This window comes from Scophthalmus maximus, chromosome 19 (genome assembly GCF_022379125.1).
Source record: "Scophthalmus maximus strain ysfricsl-2021 chromosome 19, ASM2237912v1, whole genome shotgun sequence".
NCBI classification, from domain to species: domain Eukaryota; kingdom Metazoa; phylum Chordata; class Actinopteri; order Pleuronectiformes; family Scophthalmidae; genus Scophthalmus; species Scophthalmus maximus.
In genome coordinates, this window is record NC_061533.1 from 13,272,379 (window position 1) to 13,298,914 (window position 26,536).

The window sequence follows — 26,536 nt, forward strand, 5'->3', positions numbered from 1 at the left end:
CCTTCACAGCACAATTGATTTGATTGGAACATTTTAGCGACTTTTATTTATCAAAAGTTTAAAAGACAATTCAGGATATAAAATATATATTCCTCGAACAGCTTCAAAAGTGCAAAAAACAAAACCATCCTTTTGTTCTTCTCTACATATGCAAACAACCAGCATTGAAATTTTAAAATCTACATAAAATACATGGCCTCATAACTTACATGGATACTTCACTTCTTTAAAAGACATTAAATGATCGATTTGTGAATTTTGAAATTCCAATGTAAGATATGGGGAAACAAATCTAACAGTCTTGCATCTGTTCAAAAATGTGTAAAAAAGTGGAACCAACAATATTATGGGGCTACCAGAAATCACAATCTTTTTACAATAAAATATCTCTTTGAACCACTTTACCTCCACTGTACCTCAGCAAGGAATCTCTCTCTTAGGGGCCAATGTGGACAGGAGGCACAATTAAGGCGATCTATAACTGCTCAGGTTTTCAAATTGGCATGTGAGTTTTGTTTAAAAATGCACTTGGAAATACGTAAACCAATTCTTTGAGGTCAATTACCTCAATAAATTTTTTTTCATTTTACAATTCTGTTTTGACTCCAGTCGTGCAGGTTGCTCATGTCCAGGCGGATCGAGGTCTGTTGTAAACCTGAAAGGGAAAGTTTCAAGCATGTTTTAATGTTGCTAACTTGAAAGAGCATTTGGAAATTTGGAACATCAACATTGAGGATTATAATTCATCTTGTACCTTGGCCTGGTACCCTTTATTAGCTATCCCCTGTTTCTCCTGCTTCAGCTCCTCCTCTTGGATTCGAAGGGCCTCCCTTTCCTTTTCCTCATCCTGCTCTCTCCGGCACTGCTCCTCCCAGTGCTCTTGTCGCTGCTGCTCCACCTACAGCGTTCACACACAAACAGCTTTAGCTTTATAAAAGGCATTTAGTCTGACGCTTGAATGCAAGTTTGAATGTCTGATGATTTACTCAAATGTATACAAGTAAGCTGCTATTGAGGCAAATTGAAATACGTTTCTTTAAAGAACCCCTGAAGTCACGTTTTAAAGTTTATAAAAATAATCTGCTATGCCTCAAACTTTGTTAAACATTGTTTACCCCCAAAAAACTACTGCAGCATGTGCCAACCTGAGCATTTAAGTCTTGTCTCCGTGCTGTCCTACGACCCTGTTCTTGCTCTTTCTCGCGCTGTCTGATCTTGCTCTCCAGCTCCAGCTCCTGGATCAACACTTCCCTTCTCCTCAGGGACTCCCCCTGAGCTTCTTGGTTCTCGTGCATCTTCTGCTCCAGCTGATGCTGTCTCCCCGCAAGTACCTTTAAAGGAAAATACAGGAAAGATTTAACACTGTAATCAAATTGTTTAAATTTCACACAAAGCGCCAAAGTCTTCTGAAACAAAAAACCTCGTGCATGAGCCGTTCTCTGGCTTTCTTCTCCTTCTCCCACTGCGCCTCTCGTTTCTCCCACACACGCTGAGCTTCTTCTCTGAAATGGTTAGTATGGAGATGAATTGGTTTTTATTTAGAGAAAATTAGTGCTCCCTGCCTGCGGATTTAGGTCACTTGAATTTTGGTGCTCACCGGTGTAAACGATCAAACTCAGCCTCCCGTTCTTGCTCCAACTGAAGTTGCTCTTCAATCACTTGTTTCATCCAGGCAGCATCAGCGATAGCCCTTTCCTTTTGTGCATTCTCCAGCCTCCTGTCGTCCTGCTCTCCCTCCAGCAAGGCTGCCAGGATCTTCCGGTCGGCCTCCTGGTGGGCACAGAGGAATTCAGGGAAGATGTCAAAACCAAAGAGGAGATGAATTACATCCGGAATCAACTCGAGTATCAACAGGTAAAGTACACATACCAGTGACTCCTGCACTTGCTGGGCTCTTCTCTTCAACTGAGCTCGATATTGACGGATCAAGAAAAAGCTGGTGGAACACAAATTCGATCAACCCAAAACCTCACCCGCATCAAGTATGATCCAAAGTGTGATCAGTAAGCTGCAGAGAGAGCTTTACTTACCCCATCTCAGACTTCTTTTGCCTTTCCTCCACCTTCCTTCTCTCGTCCTCTATCTTCTCCAACTGCCACTGCTGGACCAGTAGAGCCTCGTGCTCCCTCTTCAGACGAGTGGCCTGAGAGAGAAAGAAAAGATGATGCTTAAATCTGAAATATCCATTTTTTTCCCCCATTAGAAGTACTTTGTCCAAGGTCTTTATACCTCTTCTTCCCTCAGCCTCAGTTCTTCCATCTGTTTGCAAAGTCCTTCTGCTCTCTTGCGCTCCTCTGCTTTCCTTTTCTCCTTGTCTTGCTTAATCCGCTCCAGAGCTTCTTTTCGGGTCCTTTCATACTCGTTTTCGAAGTACCTCTTCTCCTCCTGCTCTGCTACTTCTTGCTGTGTGTGTAAAGAGATGGGTCATTTACAGTAGGTGTCTAAACTTTCTAAATTATGTACCACACTGAGGGGATTAACTTGAGTAGATTTCAGACTTGATACTGTGGTCACAGGTGGCATGAGCACCGTTTAATTAAAAATTGATTTGTCACATAAATAATCGGTCACGTTAAAGGATGATGACAAAGTTCAATGAATCGTGGGTCTTATGTGTCGTCACTGGCCCTGGGGAGGTAATACTTTTACTATTTGGATTGATTAAAATTAAGTATTGTACACCAACTCCTGCAGGTCAAAAACACTTCTTATCCGTAACAGTTATTATAGAGCTGTGATGAATTTCCTACCTGTTGCTTCTCAGATATCTGCTCCTGCCATTGGCGGACAACATGATCTTTATGTAATGTTGACTCGGCCTGTGGACAGATTAAAAGAGCAAGTTCGGACACAGGCGAGACAGGGATACTGATGAACCTGACCCTGGCGGAAGGGACACCAGAACATGTTATTCTCCCAAGTCAACACTGCACTCAGGTTTACTGAAAGTCATGGAATATCTGCATCACAAGCCCTATTCATTTCCAGATCAAATGGACATCTTGACAAAAAGTGTCCTTTTTCTCTACTTGCTGGGCTCCTCAGACACACACATGATTCCTTAGGCAATTTATCACGTCATCAACGATCAGACTTCATGGTAAGAGGTTTGGCACATGTCACTTTCGGATGAATAGTTTAAACTCAGGCTACCTCTCGCAACTCTGGGTTGTTTTTCTTCCAGTGCTCCCTCAACAGCTCTTGTGCAAGCTGGAGATGAAAAAACAACACAAAGATAACATGGATTATACACTGACTGTATTGAAAAGGTAATATGCACCTGATTCAATTTGACCTAATTCTGTGCAACCATACCTTTTTTCTTCTCTCCTCTCTTGCTGTACGAAGCTCTTCAGTTTTTTTCACTAAGTAACTTGGCAATGTGGTCTTGTCATGTACCACTTTCCTGAGCTCTGCTTCCAGCTGCTCTTTTTCCTCTTGGAGCATGGCCCTTAGCCGATTCCTGCGCAGCTCCAGGCTGGCCTTTTTGTCCTCCTTCAGTCTCTGCTTGTGGTATGATGACATACTGACAAAACAGTGAAAAAAATGGGTTTGCTTTCTCTGACGTATTCGTCTTCCATTCATCTGCTGATGAAACAGAGAAACTATGGCTTCATGGTGTGTGTACACACACACACACACACACACACACACACACACACACACACACACACACACACACACACACACACACACACACACACACACACACACACACACACACACACACACACACACACACACACACACACCAAATTGTGGGGACCAGCCAAAATGTCTTCACAACGTTATATCACTGCACATTAAAGGACCATACATAGATTTACGGGGGAAACTAAACCTAAAGAATTACCAACAAGCAATTAATGCAGTACAAGAGTCAGTAGCTTGTGCGTTGAAACCTTCACTATATAATGAGTATTTCATATATTATTTGGGGGGGAAATTCTACATTTATAATTGTACCGTACATTTTGAGTACACTTACACATACACAAATTAGTAAGCAAAAGATTGGCTGTGTATGTCAGCTTTTTGCCGATTATATGTGTTTAGTGTGTCTTTCCACATGTACTGTGTAAGTATGTATTCATGGCATGACAGAAAAATTAAACCAACAGATGTTTTTGTCTATAAAAAAAAAGATGCCTTTAGAACCAGCCTCTTTTGAATATTTTTTGTACTGTCTGTATCGACGGTTATTTACGGAGTCATCAAATGAAGGGCAGTAAGAGAGAAACAGTATATAAAGCAGAGGACAACATAAAACATAACCAAACACAATGTGAACCAAATAAATGTTAATTACTTATTTTGAATTCAGTGGCTTCTGTTATGGATTAAGCAGTCAGATGCTTTACCGAAGTAAAATTGCTAATACCCCAGTGTACAAATACTCTGTTACAAGTCAAACCCTGCATTCAAAATCTTGTCAAAGTATGTTACTAGAGTCAGGGATTATCTGGTGATCATTTTCTTGATTGATTGATTGATTGGTTTATAAAGTTTCCGAGAGCCTAAATTGACAACTTCACAATGGTTTGTTTTGTCCAACGAAAAGTCCAAACACCAATCTAACCAAAACTAAAGTCAGATTGTTGAGACGAATGCAAAGGCAGAACATTGTGACACACTTCCCGAATCAATTAACAGTTTCCAGCTGTAATTGTATACATTGTTACTTGGTTACTTTAAAACCAAACGCATTTGAAACGGCGCAAATTGTTTGTATGTGGAAGCGTTTCGGTGACGTCGTGTGGCATGTAAGCCAGCGTGTCTGTGGTGGATGGAGCGGTTACCTCTGCTGGTAGCAGCGGCTGGAGCTCCACGCCTCCTGTCTCTGGCTGCACACACTCTGCTCTTTGAAGTAGCGAGCGTGCATGTCCCACTGCTGCCGCCACCGGGCCTCCTGCTCGCGGCGCCGGATCATCTGTTTGGCGTGCACCCGGGTCCGGCCGGGTATACAGGCCGAGAGGGCGGGCAGAGCCATGGACCTGAAGCGGACATGATCATGATCGTAGAGCACAGGTAGACACAACCTCAACCTGTCGTAAGTCGCGTTTCCCTTCACTTCACCCCTAACTGCCGTGTCGGCGATGGGAAAGCGTCGTTAGTTACCAGGCCGATTCAAAAAAAAAAAAAAAAAAAAAGAGCCTCTGCCAGAAGTGTGTTTAGTGTGACGTTACGTCGACCCGGAGGCCAATCAATCGCACAGCGACATACACGATCCAGCGACTTTCGTGACTCTGCTGATGTGTCACATGTGTTGCGTGTTTACTCGAGAGAGAGAGAGAGAGAACAAAGCGTTACACCAGCTCCCGCTCGCCCGTCAACTCTTACGTCGCTGCGTTGAGGCTCTTACGGCTCGATAAGTAACGTGTCCTTACCCTGTCGGAGGTGAGGTGCGTCGCCCTCACTTGTTCTTTGATCAATCCAGTCGATAAGTTGACTTCGCCTTTGCTCCGTCCCCACGGATCTAATGTGCTCCAGTTCTCCTTAGTTACCGACGCACTTCCTAGTCACCGAGTCCCACGCTACGGGATGCAGTAGAGATCAAAAGTGAGAGAGCGAACCAACGAAGAAAACGCGAAGTTCATTTCCTCCAAACATCGATGTACACAATGTTTTCAGTTTCTTTCCAGCACTATGAAGTAGTATTTGTCGTGACAAATAGACCGGAATTTATTTACAAGGAAAATATACCAGGAATGACTGTTGATGGTGTACTGTACTGATTTGTGACACACTAATGTTCTTTAATAAAACGGTAGTAAGATTATTATTATTATTATTATTAGTAGTAGTAGTATTAGTAGTAGTAATAGTACTAGTAGTAGTATATAAGTATCATTATTATCATTAGTAGTAGCAGTTGTTTTTGTTAGCAGTAGTAGTAATAGTATTTGTACAATTATTATTACATTTCAGTAACTTTTTTTACGTGCTCCATTTTAAAGGCCTAAAATATGTAATTAATAGCTTTTTCAATTGGTCAATAGATAATTTATTAATGCTATAGACCAGTTACAAACAAACTACAAAAGCAACCGCAAATCATTAAAGTGGTTCTCCAATGATCCATCAAGTCTGCGATATGGATTTTGGTCCAGGGGTCCCTTTTCTAGAAGACGTGTTCAAGCAGTTAGAGATTGTCTCATATGAAGTAAAGAGCTAAAGATACAAGCTAAATGTTTTTTTGGAGGAAGACCTTCCACAATCTAGCAACCTAAAGTTGGTCTTATTAATTATTTTATTATTCACCATGAGCTGTAATTGATAAAGCCATTCATTACAGCTCATGGTCTTTACATAGTGCCTAATCTAAAAAGTGCCCTTGAATTAAATGATTCATATTCAATTAATTGATTAATTGAATTTATTGTAATTAAACAACAATTCAGTAATTTAGGTTGCCTGATTTCAAGGCTACCTGCCGCCATAGAGATAGAGATATTCCACAGATCTCCACTAGTTGGCAGCAAAGCAGCGTGTGGCCATAGACTGGTGTCAGCTGATCGGAGCACGTCAGGTTCGGTCCGAGTGTCCCTGCAGGACGAGGAGGCGATGACCCGGATCCTCCAGTAACAAGTGGATTTCATGAGCTGGAGGCTGGATACTTCACCATCACCTGAGTTCAACGTAGGTGACTTCACACACGCACACACACACACACACAAAGCTGTTATAGTTCACTTTTGGAGACATTTTAAATTAATTTACCAGAGACCCTCTCTCTTTTGCACTCTCTCTCTCTCTTTCAAACACACACACACACACACACACACACACACACACACACACACAGACAGACATTCTCTCTCACTCTCAAACACACGCAAACACTCTCTTTCTCTCTCTTTCTCTCGCTCACTATCTCTCAGACACACACACACAAAGCTGTTATAGTTCACTTTTGGAGACATTTTAAATTAATTTACCAGAGACCCTCTCTCTTTTGCACTCTCTCTCTTTCAAACACACAAACACATACACACACACACACACACACACACACACACACACACACACACACACACACACACACACACACACACACACACACACACATTCTCTCCCACTCTCTCACTCTCTCTCTCTCTCTCTCTCCCTTTCTCTCTCTCACTATCTCTCAAACACAGACACACAGGAACACACACACAGAGTTTCTCATTCCTCCTGGTGTCACTGTAAATCTGCGGTGGAGAGGTGACAGCCTGTTGCTATCCTTTCAGAGGTGAGCGTGTGTCCGGACTAAAGCGATGGCTCTGCTAATGGAGCACCAGTTCAGGCAGCTGCCAGCTGACAGACAGGTGGAAACAAGACCGTTTCTGGAGGCTGTGTCATACCTTCCACCGTTCTTTGGTGAGTGAAGTTTCCACCGTGTGACACAGTAGAGACTATGTAGTGACATTCCTGGATAGGAAGTTGTGTGGAAATACATGTGATGAAACCCTTACTCTCAGTTGTCACTGCCTGCAGAGAAATGATGCTCCTCTAGACACAAATTTATTTCTGTCCATCTCATTATAATGATTGAGTTGTCAGAGGCATGTCGTTACAGTACAGGCAAGATTGATGGCACTGACAAAATGATAATTAGTTTTAGGCATGTAGGTTTTTAAAGCTGTATAAGCTGAATAGGCAAAAAGAAGGGTTTTTTTGTTTTAGTTTTTTTCAAAAGTAGCCCTGTGGACTTTTCTTCCACCATTGTAAATTTTTCATGTGGGATTCGTTCAGCTTTGATTAATGGACACAAATTCGTTGTGAGAGAAATCTGTCACAACACTTCTGCCAAGCCTAATGGAACGATCTCCCTCTATCCAAATGATAATCTTTTTGTCGGGCTCGTATTTCTCTCCATCAAGCTGTCCACAATCCTTTGGCATGCATAATTTAATCCACTGGCCTGGATTTTAAGTTGTGAAAATTGATTAGTGTGGTGTTGAGTTCCCCTTGCCCATTCACTGGTGGCATGGTGCACCAGGGCATCTTTGTGCAACTTCATTCTGTATTAATATGCCAAAGGTCCTCTATTGAATCTGCCATGTGAAACCCTTGAGAGGAACCAAGTCTGATGCTGGTATTAAGCTTTTCCTCCTTGTCGCCATTGTTTGCTTCTGACCTAGAAATTTCTTGGTCAACTTTCCTACAAGACATTTTAGTCCTGCACACTCATACTGTACATTCACACATGGGTTTTAGATTACTTTGCCTCTTTTCCTGGATTGTTTGTACAGTACTTGAATGACTCTCACTGCAGTACAACTTATACTTTTGTGCTTATGTTTATTCTAATTCAATGTAGCTTAGCAAACTCTCACTGTGCCTCTGTCAAACTATTTATTTACCTAGAATAATTGACAAATGTGTGGGTGTGCAGGGCTGTTCACAAGCCAAGAGCTGAACAAAAGAGGCTGTTGGTTAACACCAAATTATTCAAGGGATTATTTTGATTAGAATATATTTTAGCAGTGGTGTGTTTATTTGCCTTTAGCTTCCAGAAGCACTGTAACGTATGCGTAGCAAAAATCTTTAGCCTGTGAACGGAGTGGAAAAGATAGCAAGAACCAAAGAAGACAAGCTTGTCTCTGAAACAAGATATGATGCCATCAGTGTTGTGACGATGCATCACATCAGCACGACGGAGCGGACTTTGTCATGAGTAGTTTCCACTAACAGCTCAGGGGCTGAAAGCTGCCTGTTGTGTCAGTGGGTCATCCAGGAGCCGCGTGTGGTCGGGACTCGAGATGTCTCATTGTTCACAGGGCCGTCACCAAATACTCAGATCTTTTAGCAGCCTAATTAAAAGGCACCTAATAATAATACTGTGACAGTCAGACCAATTAGGCCTAATATGGTATGTTGGCTTTAGCTTGCAGGGTAATTTTAGTTTAAACTAGAGAGGTTCCGATGCTATTCTTCCCTCCCCAATACGATTCCGATACCTGGACTTTGTTCGCCGCTCAATTAACAGTACTTGCCAGTGGCACTACCACTTCACTGCAGCTGCTGTTTATCACAAGACCACCTATATTCTGTCTCATCTCATCTCATCTTCAACCGCTTATCCGTGGTCGGGTCGCGGGGTCCTATATTCTGTGTCACACAAAACTAACGTTCCCATCTGCATCTGACCTACATATTCTTTAAATGTTATGTACTTGAATGTATAAAAAAAATATGACTCAAAATGTTTTGCCCCTACATGTTTTGGATATGCTGTATCACTAGAAGTTTGACTAAAATATTTTCAAAATAGTTTTTTTGAAAAGACAGATGCGCCAAAGAGTGATGAGGGGAAGCTTAATATACTGATAGTGTAATGTGTTTCATTGGTGCATTAGAATCTTTCTTGTCACAGACAAGAATACATATTTGGCATTTTGTTTTAGTTGGAAATTGAAAACAGAAGTTTTCAGAACAGAACAGAAGTTCTCTGATGATATCTTACATGCAACCCAAGTATACATATGAATCAAAGGATGATAATATTCTCAAAAAGATTATAGTTTTTCCTCACGTGTATTGTATGTAGCTTTTCACTCTAACTCACTCCGTTCTCCGTCACACCCTGTGTAAACATTTCTCCTCAGACTGCCTTGGCTCCACTATTTTTGCACCAATCAAAGCGGACATATCTGGGAACATCACAGTAAGTATGATTATTCTTTAATGTGACTTTAGTTATGCTAATATTACTTGTTGATTTTCTAATACTTTAAAATGTATTGTTTTAACTACTAGAAAATCAAGGCAGTTTATGATACCAACCCAGGACGGTTCAAGACCCTCCAGCAGATTTTGGAGGCGGAGAAGGAAATGCATGGAGCACAATGGCCCAAAGCTGGAGCGACGTTGGCTCTCATGTGGCTGAAAAGGTTTCAGACACTTTACTTTTTGTTTTTCTTCTTCTTGTTGGCAGGCTAGGTCCATAATCTTCTTTTTTCAACAGGGGTCTACGATTTATCCAAGTCTTCCTTCAGAGCCTAGTGGACGGGGAGAAGGATGACAACAACCCAAACCTCATTCGAGTCAATGTCAGTAAAGCCTATGAAATCGCCCTGAAGAGGTACCATGGCTGGTTCGTGCAGCAACTTTTCAAGGTGAGTTGTCCAACATTACTTCATAAGAGAATTGTATCTCAGCCTATGGAACTGTTGAAAAATGCACGTAGTGACGTATAAATTTGGCATTTTTGGCTGCTTGTAGGCAACTCTTTACGCTGCTCCTTACAAGACAGATTTCCTGAAGGCCCTCTCCAAGGGTCGGGACGTCAAGGAAGAGGAATGCGTGGAGAAAATACGAAAATTCCTCATCCACTTCTCTGCCACTGTTGATGCTATTTATGACATGTACAGTAAGATGAATGCTGACCTTGACTACGCAGTGTGACTGCTGGACGTTCCTCTCTTCTCCAGTGATCCACGTAATTTAAAAAGTCATTTACATGATGCAGTCAACACTTACTGACTTGGTTTCCTTCAGGTCATCTGACAGCTCACTGTGAGAGTCATCACTCGCTCTTACATATGTGAGAGAGTTACACCAAAAATCCAGGTGTTCCAGATGTTTTTAAACAAGCAACTGGAGCATTAAGTTAACAAGCATAGTGTCTGATGTTGACAGATTTACTATACCACACAACTATCATGCATTAATATAATCTTTTTAACAATCATCTTTACCTTAAAGTGATACAGTTTTGTTTGAACATTTTTTAATGCTGTATATATTAAAGAAAACATTGTGAAGTCTTAGAACTTAGCTTTAAAATCCGTCCACCTCACCTGTATATAATATACAGTATATTCTATATCATGAGGAAGAAAAAAACTACATTTATTTGTAATTATACATACAATCAGAAATTTACATATACATTTATTGTGTTTGTTTTCCTAATGCATTTGAATTGTTGTGGGCTTAGCAGGAGTTCAATATATGTATATATATATATATATATACATATAAATCTCACTAAAATATAGGGTTTTGGCTTATATTTTGAACTTAACAATTGAAAATGGTCTCATCCTATGAAATAAAAGCCACATTGTGCAATTGTCCATCACATTTGGGGATATGAATAGAGTTTAATTAACAGTTTTATCTCTAAGTTACCACATTGTCAATTTATGTATTACCTTTAAGTTATACAAAACATAGCCATTTTAACAGGACCTCACTCACCGCGTGCTGGTTCGACATTTTTGAAAACTCCACACAGCACTTTGAGTATGTACTCTGTTAAAAATGGGTTTTAGTATTGCACAACTGTTTGTGCCTTAAGCTGGAGGTAGAGACCATGTCAGCTTTTCTGCCTGTAATCATTTATATCCTTATACAATTATTCTTATGCACATCACCGAGTGTAAACCAAGCAGGCCAATTAAGGACGAAATGTTGATTTTAGTTTGGATCTCTGCCTCTGTTATGTCTTTGCAATGCAACACTTGTATATCTTTGCTGTTAGGGTCCAAAGCAGTGCTTTATCAAATGTTTGAACATTAAATAAAAAGTTGCATTACACTTGTTTTTGCCTTCTTCTTGGTTGTTAAATTGATGAGGCATTTCAGCTAACTAAAATGTGATTTGATATTCATGTGCAGGCACTGAAATACTTGTCTGATGTCTCTGTGTGGCTAAATTATGCTGCCGTATTTTAACAGTGCAAAGCCACAAATCTTGTATTTTCAACTCATGTTTAAAGCACAATTTGCAATTTTTAAAATATGTGCAACAAGTCATATGATTTTCTTTTTTCCTTCCTCAGATAGTTTTTCTTTTTCATCTCAACAGATCAGCATAAGTAGTCAGCACTGGCATCATGGCGAGTAAACAGGTACTTTTACTCCAGCTCTATACCTAAGAACAATGTTGAGGTATTTTAACTTTATTTGAGTTTATTTATTTGTTGCCACCTTTTAGGTCTTCGCCACTAAATTCAGATGGAAATATTGTATGTTTACTCCACTGAACATTTTGATATCTATAGTAATTTTTTACTTGGCATTTTATAATCATAAGAACATGTCATATTGTAGAAAGCATTGTTCTGAAGTATCCTTGACTTGACATTAAAATGCTGCTTACATGTAAATTAATCAGTAATAATCAATAATTTACACTCCTGACAATGGCCACCCTGCTGTCTAATGAGTTATTTTTGTTCTTAAACTCCTAGTACATTCTGCTGCTTATACTTATGTATCTCTGCTTGATTGCTGGACTTGCAATGGAGTATCTACAGCGAGGGGGATGATTTTTATTTTGTGCACCATGCTGTCCTCGCAGGGCTCACCACACCCTACCTCCAGACTGAAAAGTGCGTCACTTTATTGTGCGATGTTGAATAGCTGGAAATGGGTCAGCATTTGTGAAATATTACTCCCGGCAGACACGCTCATGGCAGCCACCTATATACAGAGAGCAAGGTCAAGGTAAGTGTCGCTCTCTCAGCTATGAAGTCAGCGTGGTCGACACAGCCCTTAAATTGGTCTGAAAAATTGAAACATGAACACAGATACATGACAACTCTGAGACTATCCCACCACCACACACTGAGCAGGAGGCTCATGGATAATAGATCCATGCAGGAGGGGCCTCAGAGAGGTCCTCACCTTGATGAAGGAGTCTCTGCTGCAGCCTGGACACTTTCTGAAAGGCAGCCCCTAGCGGTCATCGGCGGCACTGCGCCTCATTCCCGCGTTTGTCGTCCCTCCCAAAGTCTGTGAAGGCATCCGTTGTGCTGGAGGAGCTCAGCATTCACTTCACCGGACACACGGAGCCGAGGGAAGCTGTAGTTTAGTAAAAATCACTTTGACTCATCAGTCTGGAGACACATTGGTCCCGCAGAGGAGCTTTCATTTGACGGTTGTCAAACTAAGAAAAGAAAAAACTGCGCTCCTATTTGTCTGAGAGAGAATAAAGTCCGCTGATTACATCAAGGTAAGAACCAGCCTATGATTCCGATGCTTGTTCCTTATGCCTCTTCATTCTTTTGCTTTCCAATACGTGTAAGAGGAAATACTGTTTTGGACATCAATTTTCGTTATGTTGTTTTAGTTCAAAGATTAGTAACAAAGAAGAAACCAAAACTGCTTAAGAAGTACTCAAGTGTAGGGATTTGATACAATAAGGACCGTTTTCATGTTATTTCTGTTTTACTTCAATATCATGTTGCGTTTTTAAAAAAGTTGCCATAATGTTTGCTTCTTTATTATTGTGTCCACGCATTTTATTTTTTGAGTGTGGGTTTAACCTTGACAGCCATTAAAATCAAAATGTATTATTATTGATCTATTTATTTGAATAGCTCATGTGGTTTGCAGCAGCTCCTTGGCTCCCTGCAGACCCTCCTGCTCTCTCTCTCTGGATAATGTCAGAGCAGCAGGACAGGACAGGAAGTCCCACAGCTCTGACTGGACATTAGAGTCACTCACAGTTAGAGAGGTTCACACGTAGATGTCCACTTCTTTACCCCATAAGTGTGAAATATGTGAGCTTTGGGTCTACTTGATACTTTATGATCCCACTCTATCACTCTGAAAGGTTTAATTCACAGCCGCTCCTCTCTCTCTCTCTCTCTACTAAAACAAAACTATTCTCCTTTGTTTCTAATAGTTTAGCAAGGGCAGACTCTCTTTGTCTCTCCGTCTTTTTACTGTCAAATGCCTGCTGGAGTGTAAAGGTATGATAATCCCGCGTGACAGTCGGGGTTGTGACTCACTCCTCTCCCTTAGCAGTTACCCCGGCTCCTCTGTTTGTGCTGCTCCTTCGCATGCAGCGAGTTCTGGCCTAGATAAGTTGTCAAGTCACAAACAGACTCAGGAAAGAGAACCAGTCAAGAGGAAGCCGTGGAGGGACGTGAGGATGTCATGTTGAACTTGAGTGATAGGATGCTGGAGCAGTAAAGTTTGTTTGTGGCTACAGATAGGCTGGGAAAAGTAGCACTAATGTATGCCCTGTAATAAGTAAATGTGTGATTGTGTGTGTGTCCTGTGTTAAAGGTGGTGTGACAGAGCTCTTTTTAGGCCTAACAGGTTGCTTTTGTCTTGAACTCCGGTGTCAGTAATTCATATGATGGTCTCTCTTTTCTGTTTTTTTCAGGGTGCCCACATGCTTCAGCATCACTTCCAGTTCCCCCCCGAAGAGGAATTTGGCACATCATTGTGATAAAAGGGATGAATGAGGTACAAAGGGGTTAATTGTCAATTGTATATTTTGAAATCTGTTTCAAACTTCCAGGGTCCCTTCAGTCATTCTTGTCGTAAAACAGTTGAAGACCTCACATCGTAAAAATGAGTAATCTTGTTTAAAATAAGAAATTAAGACTCATGTTAAAGAGCATATTCTAGATTTTCCTAGCTTACCTCTTTTTAAAAATGTCATCTAAAATCATATCCACCACATCACATTTACTCTGAGTAAAAGCCTAAATGCTAGAGAGAACAGAAGATCCGAGGCAAAATGTTTTAAGATTATAGTTTCCAAGTTACAAAATATTTACCGAGGGAAACATTGCTGTTTCACACAATTCAATCTGACACCATGGATTAAAATGTAATTTGGCATTTGTTCTAGACTTTCCTGACAACCTATGGGCCGTGCAGCTCACGCAGAACATCTTGTCATGGTTTCTATTTCAGGGTCGTTCGGCTCTCTTCAGAAGGGGCCACCTCGCCTTGTCCAAGGCCGACAACCTCAGTTCTGCTCCTGCCAGAGCTGCTCTCTCTGTGGACGCAGGCGATGGCGAGGCTGCTCAGCCTGAGACCGATGCACCGTTCCCCCTCTCCGACCTCTCGCACTTGTTCGAGAGCGAGGATGCCCCGCCGTCGGCCCAGGACACGAGTCAGGATTCAGCTGTGGAGCTGGTTCAGCCGAACCAGCCTGCGGACGGCAGACAGAACCTGCGGATGAAGTTCCAGGGTGCTTTCAAGAAGGGCATTTCCAACCCCATGGACCTACTGGAATCCACCATATATGAGTCCAATGTGGTTCCAGGCCCTAAGAAAGCGCCCATGGACTCTCTCTTTGTCTATGGTACCTGCAGCAACATGAGCAACCAAAAGAAACGCAGGAAGAAGCTTCCAAGAGGGTGAGAAGGAGCCTCGCGGTTTTCTGAACTATGATTTATGTGTTTCCAGGATTTAATAGTTGTGTGTTGTCGGAGTTTGTTTTTTGTCCGAGCAGCAGTAAAGCTAGACTGGACTTTATTTCCAGGTACAAAGGTCTGGTTTGGAAAAAAGCCGTCATTAAAACAAAAATCTCCCACTACTTCCACTCTGTAGACAGACGTGTGCCACATGAGGAAGTATGCACACACACACACACACACACACACACACACACACACACACACACACACACACACTGCAGTCCTTCATTCAGCCATTTTACTGATCTAACAGAGAGCATGTTGTTGGTTCCCCTGCAGCCGTTGAGGTAATATTTAGACTGCTGCCTGGCTGCAGTACCTGTCCCATACACACAGAGATTCATTCATTGAAGAGGGTGTGGCTGATTGAGTAAAAGATGGTTTGTGCATCAAAAATAATGAATGGATTTAAGGATAATTCCTGATTTCGTCGTAATTATTTTGTTGCCCAACGTCTTTGGTATTCCAAGAGATGTGACAATACGTATGTGCAAGTGGTGAAGCGATGAACGACCTCATTCTTATCCCGTTGTCGGCCTCAGATATACCTCAAGAAGTCCGTATGCATCTTTCCCGGTCAAAGTTACTGTAATGCCTAGTGTTTTGTGACTTGGGCTATTGCCAGTGTATTTTTCAAAAATTTTCCTCGTGATTTGCACTCCAGGTCCACTGTAAAAAACACAGTAACGTGATGTTATGTTTTTATTTGTCTCCTTAGTAAAACCGAGACATCCAGTGATGATGGTCAGAACTCAGACCCACCAAAGGTGATGAAAACATTCAACCGCTCTCTCCTCTTTGACTGTGTGTCACGTGGAGACCCCGGGGCTCTCGGCGGCCTGTTGGAGTATCTTCAAAGTCACAACAAGCGGTTAACTGATGAGGAATTCAGAGGTACGTAAGAAAGATTATTTTAGCCTGTGTAAACAAACCACGGAAAGGGAATAAAAAGGGTCTCAGATGCAAACAACATACAATACGTTCATTCTCTCACTCTTTTACACAGTTTCCCTCAAATATTGTACTTTTAAATCTTGACTCTGCCTTTGTCCTAAAGCAGAAACTCGCTTTATCCACCTTTGACCTTTTGTGTTACCCTGCTCCTCCCTCTCTGGTTATTTTTTGCTCAGAGGATGTGAGAAGGAAAAGGTGGAGTGATGTCAGGGTCTTTGTCCCGCCAAAGGCAGGCCCAACGAAAAGCTCCTGTCTCAGGAGTCTGTTCAGACTTATAACAAGGAGCAGAGAAAAATCACAGCAAACTGTCGTCTCTCTGAGAAAGTTTTACAGTCTTAAAAAAAACTAAAACTAAAATAGTTATTGGCTTGAACCCTGTCTTTAACAGTTTGTTCCTATAAACACTGAAAACTCCATGTGCAATTTAGAGTCACAGTTTATAGGAGGTAGATTCTAGATTGTAACCAGGACTTTTTCATTTGCCAGGGAAAAAAACCCCACTGATTTGACTCCTTCTTTGTCGGTTGTGACGCCTGAACACCACAGGTTGAAAATTTACGATTGCACGAAGACTAATGAACATTGGCAGAGGAGTCCAAACATTTACTTTTCAAGAAATGGTGAACAAACACTTGAAGTACTATCGTAGGCTAAAAGTAGTGGGTAACTGAGATACCTAAACTAATGGACAAACATTACACATAGATAATTAAAAGAAATAGATAAACGGATGAAATATAGCCAAGAATAATGGATAAACAATTTAAATACAGCTAAAATAAATAGCAGTAAAAAACTGAAAATATCACTACAATATCCAATTATTTAAATAACCTCCATTAATTGAAATGTGAAATACACATGAAACATAGTTTTGATGAGGGTGTATGTGAGTTCATCTGATAAGTCTGTGGGGATATGGCTGACATAAAAGATATGGGGAACAACTGTATGACACGTACTTAAGGCCTAAACCAAGAGTCGTAAAACTATCCTGTCTGAACAATCTTGTCATATTTTCCTCTCATTTTTCCCATCAGAGCCATCGACAGGTAAGACGTGTCTGCCTAAGGCCCTGTTGAACCTCTACAGTGGTCAGAATGACACAATCCCACTGCTGGTCGACATAGCAGAGAAGACCGGAAACCTCCGAGAGTTCATCAATTCGCCCTTCAGGGATCTCTTTTACAGAGGTATGGACATAACCCGCTAATGACAACACGCAGCGATGTAAAATGTTGTTTGAAGAAATGAGCATCTCATTTTAATTGCACCGTTTGTAAGAGCACAATCCCTCTCACCTTCCTCTGAGGGGAAGCTGACAGAGACAGTTGTTCGTTGCTCTGTTCTTGTCAGGCTGCTAGGTGAAGCCCAATTATGGGGAAAAGAAATGATTTGCAGCAACTGTATCCAGCTCTGTTACACAGCCTTGTTTGGATTTCACCCCTCACATTATTAGTTGTCAGATAACAGTTACAAGAGCCTTTCTCACCCTGTAGTACAGAATGGGATGTTACTATACACATTTTAACTTTTTCACTGTAATCTCTGTATTTTAGACAAGGTAGTGGGATGAAAAATGTTTTTTTTTCTCTCATGCAGGAAACGCTTTTTACGTGACAACATAAACATAAACACAGTTTCACAAAAGAAAAACTTCTGTAGACAAAAGGCAGGTTTCAACTCTGTTGGTCTCGTGTAAATTCCGCAATTGCTTCTAGAGAACGAAACAAACCCCATTCACCTCAATTGAGTAATACAAAGCACACAAAGCGCTGGTGTGAAGTAATGTTTCTGTTTTGTTGCCCGGTCAGGCCAAACAGCACTTCACATTGCAATAGAGCGACGCTGTAAGCAGTACGTCGAGCTGCTGGTGGAGAACGGAGCTGACGTCCACGCCCAGGCGAGGGGTCGCTTCTTCCAGCCCAAAGATGAGGGCGGCTACTTCTACTTCGGTGAGGACCTTTGTCAGCGCATTGTTCATTGTGATTCTGTTTTTCTCTTGACTGATAAATCACACAAACATTCAGATGTACAGTTGTGGAGAGCTGTCTCACTTTTTCAGTTTCCACGTTGCTTTACTCCAAAGCAGCTATTCTGTCTTTTACAACCTGGAGTTGACATCAACGTTTCGTGATGTGTATTAGAGAAGCTGCCAACATAAAACTGTTAATCCATGGTATATTTTCCTGGCAGTGAAATCTCCGTGGCGGTGCAGAAGTGACATTAGACCCCACCCCTTCTCTTTTCTGAAATGGCGGGTTTGTTTGGGCTGGACTAATACAGTCAGGATGCTGCTGTGGTTCCGTGGTGGACTCCACCTTCCACACCAATGTTTTTTGAAGCGTTGGGTGTTAAACCATCATGAGTAATGCTCCAAAAACACATGAAAAGAAAAGCATTATGTCACATGTTCAAGAGGTCCATCCAGTGAAAGGTGTCTGTGTTCTGCAGTGAAGAAGGGTAAACATCCTTCCTGACCTCTGAGACATGGAGAGTAAATAAACCAGAGCCTGCCAACTAAAATTCAATTCAATACTGCCCTCTTCTGGTTTATGTCCAGGCCCTACACCCCCATCACAACATGTAGCATTATGCCCAGAGAAAAATCTGTCACTATTCATAAAAGTATGTCATTTTGACCTTTTGATGATAATTATAGCAGATGTAATAGATTTTAATGTCACTCTCCAAAAACATTAACAGAAAGGTAGTTGTTATGGACTTTTTACCCAACCCAATTTAAAGAATTCTTTATTTCATTAAATTCAAGTGTTACACATCCCACTCATCACAGAGGAGATGATTTCTATTTGCACTTAGCACGGTTGTCATTCCCAAATCCCAGCGTGTCCGGGCACAGTGTGGGTAATTTGCTGCGGAGCTTTGCAGCGAGGTGAACAGGAACCTGGCAGGGCCGGTGGCTAATGGGATTTAGACTCACGCTAACACTCTGCATGCACCCGTGCAAATCCGTGGAGAGGAGCGTTTCTATGTGAGGTGACAAAGTAATCTGTCACCCATGGCAACGGCTCATTTTCAGCAGCTGCTTTTGGCACTCTGGCCTCATCGCGCCCCTCCCTCAAACAACTGCTAATTGTGCTGTTTTCATCGTGCGGATTGAAGTCAAATCTTTGATCCATGTTTAGTATGCCTTGCGAAAACATACACATGCCAGCCACAGTTCTTAATTAACCCTCCAGTTGATTTGCTTATTTTTAATCTGAGGTGCAATTCCCATGATCTCCTGTGAATTCAGTATAAAGTGAAGCATGCCCCCTCGCTCTCTCTCTGTCTTTGCCCAGGTGAGCTGCCTCTCTCACTGGCTGCCTGCACCAACCAGCCAGACATAGTGCACTACCTGACCGAGAATCCACACAAGAAGGCCGACCTGCGGCGCCAGGACTCCCGCGGAAACACGGTGCTGCACGCCCTGGTGCACATCGCAGACAACACCAAGGACAACACGCGTTTCCTCACCAAGATGTACGACCTGCTGCTGATCAAGAGCGCCAAACTCTACCCAGAGTGCAGCCTGGAGACGGTGCTCAACAGTGATGACATGTCACCACTCATGATGGCTGCCAAACTGGGCAAGATAGGGGTAATGATCAGCGTGTCATCAGCATCAGTATCATTCAAAGTTTCCACATTAGCTCATCTTCTCCATATTCCTCCAGGTTTTTCAGCACATTATCCGACGCGAGATCAAAGATGAGGAGGTTCGTCATCTGTCACGGAAGTTCAAGGACTGGGCGTATGGTCCAGTGTACTCCTCCCTCTATGATCTATCTTCGCTGGACACATGTGGAGAGGAAGCATCTGTGCTTGAAATCCTCGTCTATAACAGTCGCAATGAGGTGAGTGTTGACAACTCTTTTGTGTATTTGACTTCCAGCATCTGAAATTGCAGTGTTGTGTCTCCCAAGATCGGTGTATTTTAGAGCAACAAAGCGCCAGGCGTAATTTGAGAATCATCGAGACGAAACATAAAGGTGTCTAAAAATGTATGGGTGCATGAAAAAACCCGAGTGCAGTGAAAGAAGATGTGTTTGTGTACAAAGATGATCTTTTCATATTTCTGGTCTTGTTGTCAGAACCGCCATGAGATGCTGGCAGTGGAGCCCATTAATGAGCTGCTGAGGGCCAAGTGGCAGAAGTTTGGTGCTGTCACCTTTTATATCAGCGTGGTTTCCTACCTCATCACCATGATCATCTTCACCCTGGTGGCTTATTACCACCCAACACAGGGAAGGGTGGGTGTGAAACCAGTCAAATTGAATTGTGGCTCCATTCATGTTTTTGTTTTTTTGTTTTTTATGTAGTCCACATGTGCTGTACATCATAAAAATCACACAAAAGGATGCTTATACATTATATAACAGAGCAACACATTTGTATTCTGAATTCTACCATCTATAGTGGCCTTTTACTGCGCCGTATTTAGGGAATGTTTTAGTCTTTTGAGAAATAAATAACTTATGTGCTTTCTTGCCGAGAGGTAGCTGAAGAGATTGATACAACTCTCATATATGTGTATATGAGCTTATAAAAAAGCTAGTCTGGCTCTGTCTAGAGTTCAGATCCTCTAAAATTCACCTAGTAGAACCAACACCTTTTTTCCTAATTAGCACATTTTAAATTGTTTAATCTGTACACAGACCAGCATCTTCAAACAGATGGAGGGTTGAGTCGGTGTCGTTCCCCAAAAAGTCCAAATAATCCATTAACACATTGTTTGGTCTTATCAACTGATACTTGTCAACATACTTGGTGTGTTTTCTGTATATGTACATTATTGCTAAGACGTTCACACTGAGTTGAATCTAAATGAAAACAATGTTATCGTTAAGCCTTGTCTTCCTTCCTTCCTTTTTGCCTTCCAGCCTCCATACCCCTACAAAACTTACCCTGACTACCTGCGGATGGCAGGAGAGATCGTCACCTTGGCATCGGGGATCTTCTTTTTCCTCACCAATGTGAGTCCACGGGCTCTGACACTGACCTTAACCCTCTGACAAAACGAGGGTCGGTCTGTGGTTGTTCCACCGCCGTTTCCCAGTCTCTTGCATCAAAGCTCAGCAGTGTTACGTGTGTGTTGTTGTCATTGTGGAAATGTTTCTCCTGCTATTTTTTTTTGCAGATTAAAGACGTCTTCCTGAAGAAGTGTCCCGGGGTGAAGTCTTTAGTTATTGATGGATCCTTTCAGCTGCTGTAGTGAGTCTGCCTCCTCCGCCCTTCCTCCCCCTCTTCCTCATCTGCTTCAGCTCTTGCTGACTTTCACCCAAGGCACATTTTGCATCCTCTTGAATTGAGTCATCTAATTAATATCTCAACCTTCTCCCTGGCATGTTTCAGAGTTTGCATCTTTAATTAAACCCATGATCCAAACAAAGAGCAGATAATGTCGAGCACTTCTCCGAAACTGTGTTGCTTTAAATCACTAACATGTCTGTGATGTCTCCATTCTCTTACAGTGCTACGCACCAGCGGCCTCGCCTTTGTGCCCTCATGTCTCACTGAAGTTTTACAAACTGTAACAATGTACCGGCCCTTTGACAAAGTTTTTCTCTGTCCTCTCTAGTTTCATCTACTCTGTGCTGATCGTAGTCACAGCTGCTCTCTACCTGTCTGGCATCGAGGCCTATGTGTCCGTGATGGTGTTTGCACTTGTCCTGGGCTGGATGAACACACTTTACTTCACCAGAGGCCTGAAGCTCACTGGCACCTACAGCATAATGATACAGAAGGTTGGATACTGGGCGGAAAATTAATTCACCGTGAATATCACCCTCCCCGAGTCTTAACTTTCCTTTTATTTTTCGTTCCCAGATTCTTTTTAAAGACCTTTTCAGATTTCTGCTGGTGTATGTGCTCTTCATGATTGGATATGCATCAGGTAGGTTTATGTTCATCTAATTTTACTGGTGTGTGTCAACATTAATTTGAGGTGTGGATGGAGGGAAATAATAATCTATACCTTTAGACTCTTACTGAAGCTGACTTCTTAACATGTTATTTCTGTTTGATTATTATCAACCTGTTTTTGTGGCTGACTATTTCACACCCTTCTTTCCAGTCTTCATGTCTCCTGACTGTGGCCTCATATTAAATGGACAAATATTAGAGTTGTGTGTTGACCTAATCCTTGCCTCTTTCCAGTCAGTAATCACAGATGCATAACCCCAACGTCCTCTGTCCCCACCCCACAGCCCTGGTGTCCCTGCTGACAGTGTGCCCTCCACCAGGAACCGAGTGTGAAGGGGGCTGCCCCACCTACCCCAAGTGCAGGGACCCGGACACTTTTAGTAACTTCCTATTGGACCTTTTCAAGCTGACCATCGGGATGGGAGAACTGGATATGATCCATAGCGCATCGTATCCTGCAGTCTTCCTGATCCTGTTAGTTACTTATATCATCCTCACTTTTGTGCTGCTGCTCAACATGTTGATCGCTTTGATGGGCGAGACGGTCGGGCAGGTGTCGAAGGAAAGCAAGAAGATCTGGAAGCTTCAGGTGAGCTGGTTGTTTGTGGTAATTGGTCACAAAGGAGTTGCCATTGCATCTCACCACAGTATAGTCTTATTCAGATAGCTTTGGCTTAATTACCTCCACCAAGGAGGTTAGGTTTTTGCCCCTGTGGTGGAAATCTGAAATAAAGATTGTAGATGCCATTCTTTGAACAAACCTTTGCAGACGGATCAGATCGAGTCTGCAAGTCTGATGGGGAAGCTCTGTCCGAGTACATTCTTATAGTGATCACAGTGTTAAAAGCAAAACAAAGCACAAAAGATCAACAACGGGAAAAAGGGCATTGGTTAAGAGTATAGGAAGGGTAGGTACTGGTGAGATACGACTGCACCAGTTCCCCTAATCGCATAGGCCACAAAGGTCAGGTCACACATTTGCAGTGAAACACATCTTACAAAGAACAGAGTGTGTCGTATATGTGTCAGAATATTTAGCAGTCAGAACATTGCATAGTAAAATACCATTACAGCCCCTGTTTGTTTTTTTTTGTTGGTTTGTTTTTTGTTTTCACCGGGATTACACAGAAACTACTGAACAGATTTCCACGAAAACTAGGTGGAAGGATGGGACATGGGCCAAGAAAGATCCAAATAATTCCACATTTTGGCACAGATCTGGACAGATGGGCACTTTCTGTAACATTGCCAGATAGGGCTTGTTTTTTTTTTGTATAATTTTTTTCAATTTACATTTTCACCAATCTCCAAGTGGACTGTTGGGCCTTGGCGGAGGTACTGCACTTCCCAGTGCCATTCAAGTTTGTCCAGGTCTTAATAAATTTGTCTTTGAGATAATCTTATGGTGGCACTGTAGATAAAGTCAGAGGATCATCAAAGTCATCAGGATTCATCCCATGTTATCTGTACAGAATTGTCATTATTATTCGACCAATGATGTGAGCAACACAAACTAAATTCAGTCCGGGCTGTACAAATAAAATTAAATCGAATTGAACATCCACTGTATTTGGGTGGATACAGAAATCACATAGACATTACCTGGACAAATGACAGCAAAGCTATCTATATAGCAGTATACCACAAGAGGGGATTTTGAAAAATTGGTGGTTAAAATCATGTTATACTTACAGTGGGCAACGACCATCTTGGACATTGAGCGCTCATTCCCAGTCTGCCTCCGCAAGTCCTTTCGAGCCGGGGAGATGGTGACTGTGGGGAAGAACTGGGACGGCACTCCTGACCGACGCTGGTGCTTCAGGTATTTTGCATGACTCATTATCACTGTCACTCAGCAGCGGCAATGCCACTTCAAAGAAAACGGTAAAATCCTAGTGCTGTCTTCATATGTCAGAGTCGATGAGGTTCGCTGGTGTCACTGGAATCAAAACCTGGCAATCAGTGAGGATCCCGGCAAGAGCGAGACCAGCCAAGCCAATGTGCTGCAGCAGGGCGTCGGCGTCTTGAGGAGAGGTGAGAGTCTCGCTGTGCTCTCATGAATAAATGCACAGACAAATACGGTGTATATTCATGAGGATAACACTCATTTATTCACACAGCTTAAATAAATTCCTTCTCCTTTCTCTTATCCCCCTTCCAGACCGCTGGTCCACAGTGGTCCCGCGAGTGGTGGAGTTGAGTAAGGGTCGTGAGGCAGTGGTAGAGATGGAGCCCCTGACACGCAGGCGCTGACACCTGCAGAGGACTGCGGTCCCTCTTCTGAAGAGACAGTAGAGAGCCATCAGCATCAGCGACATGACTCTGCTCGGGACAATTATGCCAATAAGTGCACTAATTTGCACAAATCTCGATGTGCCTTTTGTTCAGACAAAGTATAGTAAGTATTACAGCAAGACAGGCGGTGTAGGACAGAGAGACACTGGATGTACAATGAAAATAACTTAATTGTGGAGAGCACTTAAAAGGGTAAAAAAACGCAAACCCTGAGATTTAAAAAACGGTGGCATTAATGATATTGTGAGCTGTAAACTTGTTTTTTTACTCACAAAGAATGGGAAACTTTTCATGCAAATATACTTAATTTCCACTTGACAGACACTTTGATTAAAGTGTCATTTACAGATCTAATCACAATGGGAGATATTTCTTCAAAAATAAATATTGCAGTAAATATTGATATAGCTATATACAATAGAATTCAGGTTTAAGTTGCTTGTTCATAGTTAGAAGATCTTTATAGGATGTGGGCAAATATAATAAACTGTATATACTGTTTTTCACCCGGTGGGGGCTCAGTTGTATAGAAACAGGATGTTTCTGTGGCTCAGGACGTAGAGACATTCGTCCACCAACCCGAAGGTTGGCGGTTTCGAACCAGCTTCCGCCAGTACACATGCCATCGTGTTCTTGGGCAAGACACTTCAGACAACCCTAACTTTCCTCTGATGGCTCTCCGACAGTGTATGAATGTGACAGAAAAATGTGTGGTACATAGCAGCGCTGTGTGAATGGGTGAATGTGACTTTCCTGTCAAGCGCTTTGAGTGGTCTGTATGACTAGAAAAGCCATTTATACAATATATTTTCTGTACATTGTCTTTATTGTATCAGTCAAATAGTTTTAAAATTATGAAAGTCCCAGTCTTGGACTGCCAGCTCAGGCAGCTTTCATTTGGACTGAAACAATGCACTGTGACAATTTCTGATGCGTGCATTATTATATGAATACAAAGACATTGTTCTGAACAAGATGGGCATGATGAGCAGGTTGTAGTTGTCAAGCAAATGTGCAAATATGAGACAATGGCTTTCCGTGTTACGGTTTGTTCTTTGAATTTCCAGAGTTATTGTTCCTTTGCAGCTGGGGTATTTGCATAATCAACTCTCAGGCCTTGCCATTATGTACTTCCCTCTATTTGCTGCAGTCTGTTCATTACAATTGGCTCATTGCCCTATACAGCATCTGTTTGTTTTTTGTGTCTGTACTGTATGTATGTATGCATGTATTTCTGTTGTTGCACTACATGACAGGGTTTGACTAAGAGCAGATAGACCATATTGTTAATTTTGACAAATTCATTACTGTTGAAGGTCACAGGTCTTTGTATACTGTTTACATTGCTTTTTATAAAGAGACATGTCTTTGTATTTTATTTGGTTTGTACGTTACTGCCTAGATCAATAAACACTGAATTTATATAAAGTATAAAGCACACATTTTGCAATTCCTGCATGAATAGATTTGAGATCCATTTTCTCTGTAGATATTTTCCAATCAGTACACAAATCATTGATTTAATTATTCTATCCTAGAACATTGGCCACTAATCTAAATCAACCAGTGAAAGAAAGAATACTGCCATGTGTAATTGTTGTTTTTAAATTTTAATCTGGTTTTATTTTAGTGCCGAGAGTTGGTTAATTCAGCTAATTCAATGAACACTAATGTATACTTAAGGTTATGTTGTCCTGTTTATTTTTCAATATCCTCCTCCTCCATGAGGAGACATATATTTGTATCGTTTGAAACTTATTCATTACATTGTACCCCTTTCACTGTTCATGAAATACATTTTCTAAACCATATTTATAACGTGGCTTTTTAGCCTTGTTTGTAACCGTTGTTACTAACCTTATAATATCTTCAGTTTGTTCATATATATTAATAATGTGCATTTTTCAGAAAATCACACAAATCAATCTTTCTGTCCGCCTGTTCATCCGTCAACCACTCGACCGAACGACTTCGAACTTGGCAGGGGAATTGTTGAGGATCCCAGGAATGGCAGTGTTGACTGTGAAGTTTTTTGGATGAGTGGCTTTCGAGACCCCAACCCTATTCCCAACCCCCCAATTAATTTAAATTGCACTACCTAATGATGGGCTGACATCACAGACTGTTGCTTTGTGCGTTCGTAACACCCATTACCTCCAATCGGGCAATTTCTTGTAACAAAGAGTTGCAGCAGCACGCTCA

General features: G+C 41.8%; 3 protein-coding genes across 3 annotated transcripts; 2 read left to right on the forward strand and 1 right to left on the reverse strand.

The window, feature by feature from the left end:
• Positions 1–18: 18 nt before the first annotated feature.
• On the reverse strand, positions 19–5,530 carry LOC118313352 (trichoplein, keratin filament binding). Its single transcript, XM_035638728.2, has 13 exons — positions 5,388–5,530; positions 4,800–4,994; positions 3,316–3,526; positions 3,154–3,210; positions 2,751–2,819; positions 2,230–2,403; positions 2,031–2,143; positions 1,870–1,936; positions 1,598–1,770; positions 1,421–1,502; positions 1,146–1,331; positions 755–898; positions 19–655 (listed from the first exon to the last, which is right to left on the reverse strand). The coding sequence occupies exons 2-13, from the start codon at positions 4,988–4,990 to the stop codon at positions 623–625; spliced, it is 1,500 nt and encodes a 499-aa protein (XP_035494621.2). The 5' UTR covers positions 4,991–4,994; positions 5,388–5,530; the 3' UTR covers positions 19–622.
• On the forward strand, positions 4,820–11,517 carry gltpa (glycolipid transfer protein a). Its single transcript, XM_035638729.2, has 7 exons — positions 4,820–5,028; positions 6,426–6,639; positions 7,233–7,362; positions 9,594–9,652; positions 9,745–9,878; positions 9,953–10,103; positions 10,210–11,517. Exons 3-7 carry the CDS (start codon positions 7,260–7,262, stop codon positions 10,390–10,392), a joined length of 630 nt encoding a protein of 209 aa, XP_035494622.1. The 5' UTR covers positions 4,820–5,028; positions 6,426–6,639; positions 7,233–7,259; the 3' UTR covers positions 10,393–11,517.
• Positions 11,518–12,576: 1,059 nt separating this feature from the next.
• On the forward strand, positions 12,577–26,107 carry trpv4 (transient receptor potential cation channel, subfamily V, member 4). The gene is made up of 17 exons (XM_035640921.2): positions 12,577–12,948; positions 14,110–14,192; positions 14,649–15,097; positions 15,876–16,051; positions 17,152–17,304; positions 17,926–18,066; positions 19,417–19,715; positions 19,792–19,971; positions 20,209–20,367; positions 20,998–21,090; positions 21,255–21,328; positions 21,696–21,861; positions 21,944–22,010; positions 22,324–22,628; positions 23,734–23,861; positions 23,955–24,073; positions 24,201–26,107. Exons 2-17 carry the CDS (start codon positions 14,184–14,186, stop codon positions 24,290–24,292), a joined length of 2,610 nt encoding a protein of 869 aa, XP_035496814.1. The 5' UTR covers positions 12,577–12,948; positions 14,110–14,183; the 3' UTR covers positions 24,293–26,107.
• The last annotated feature ends 429 nt before the right edge of the window (positions 26,108–26,536 follow it).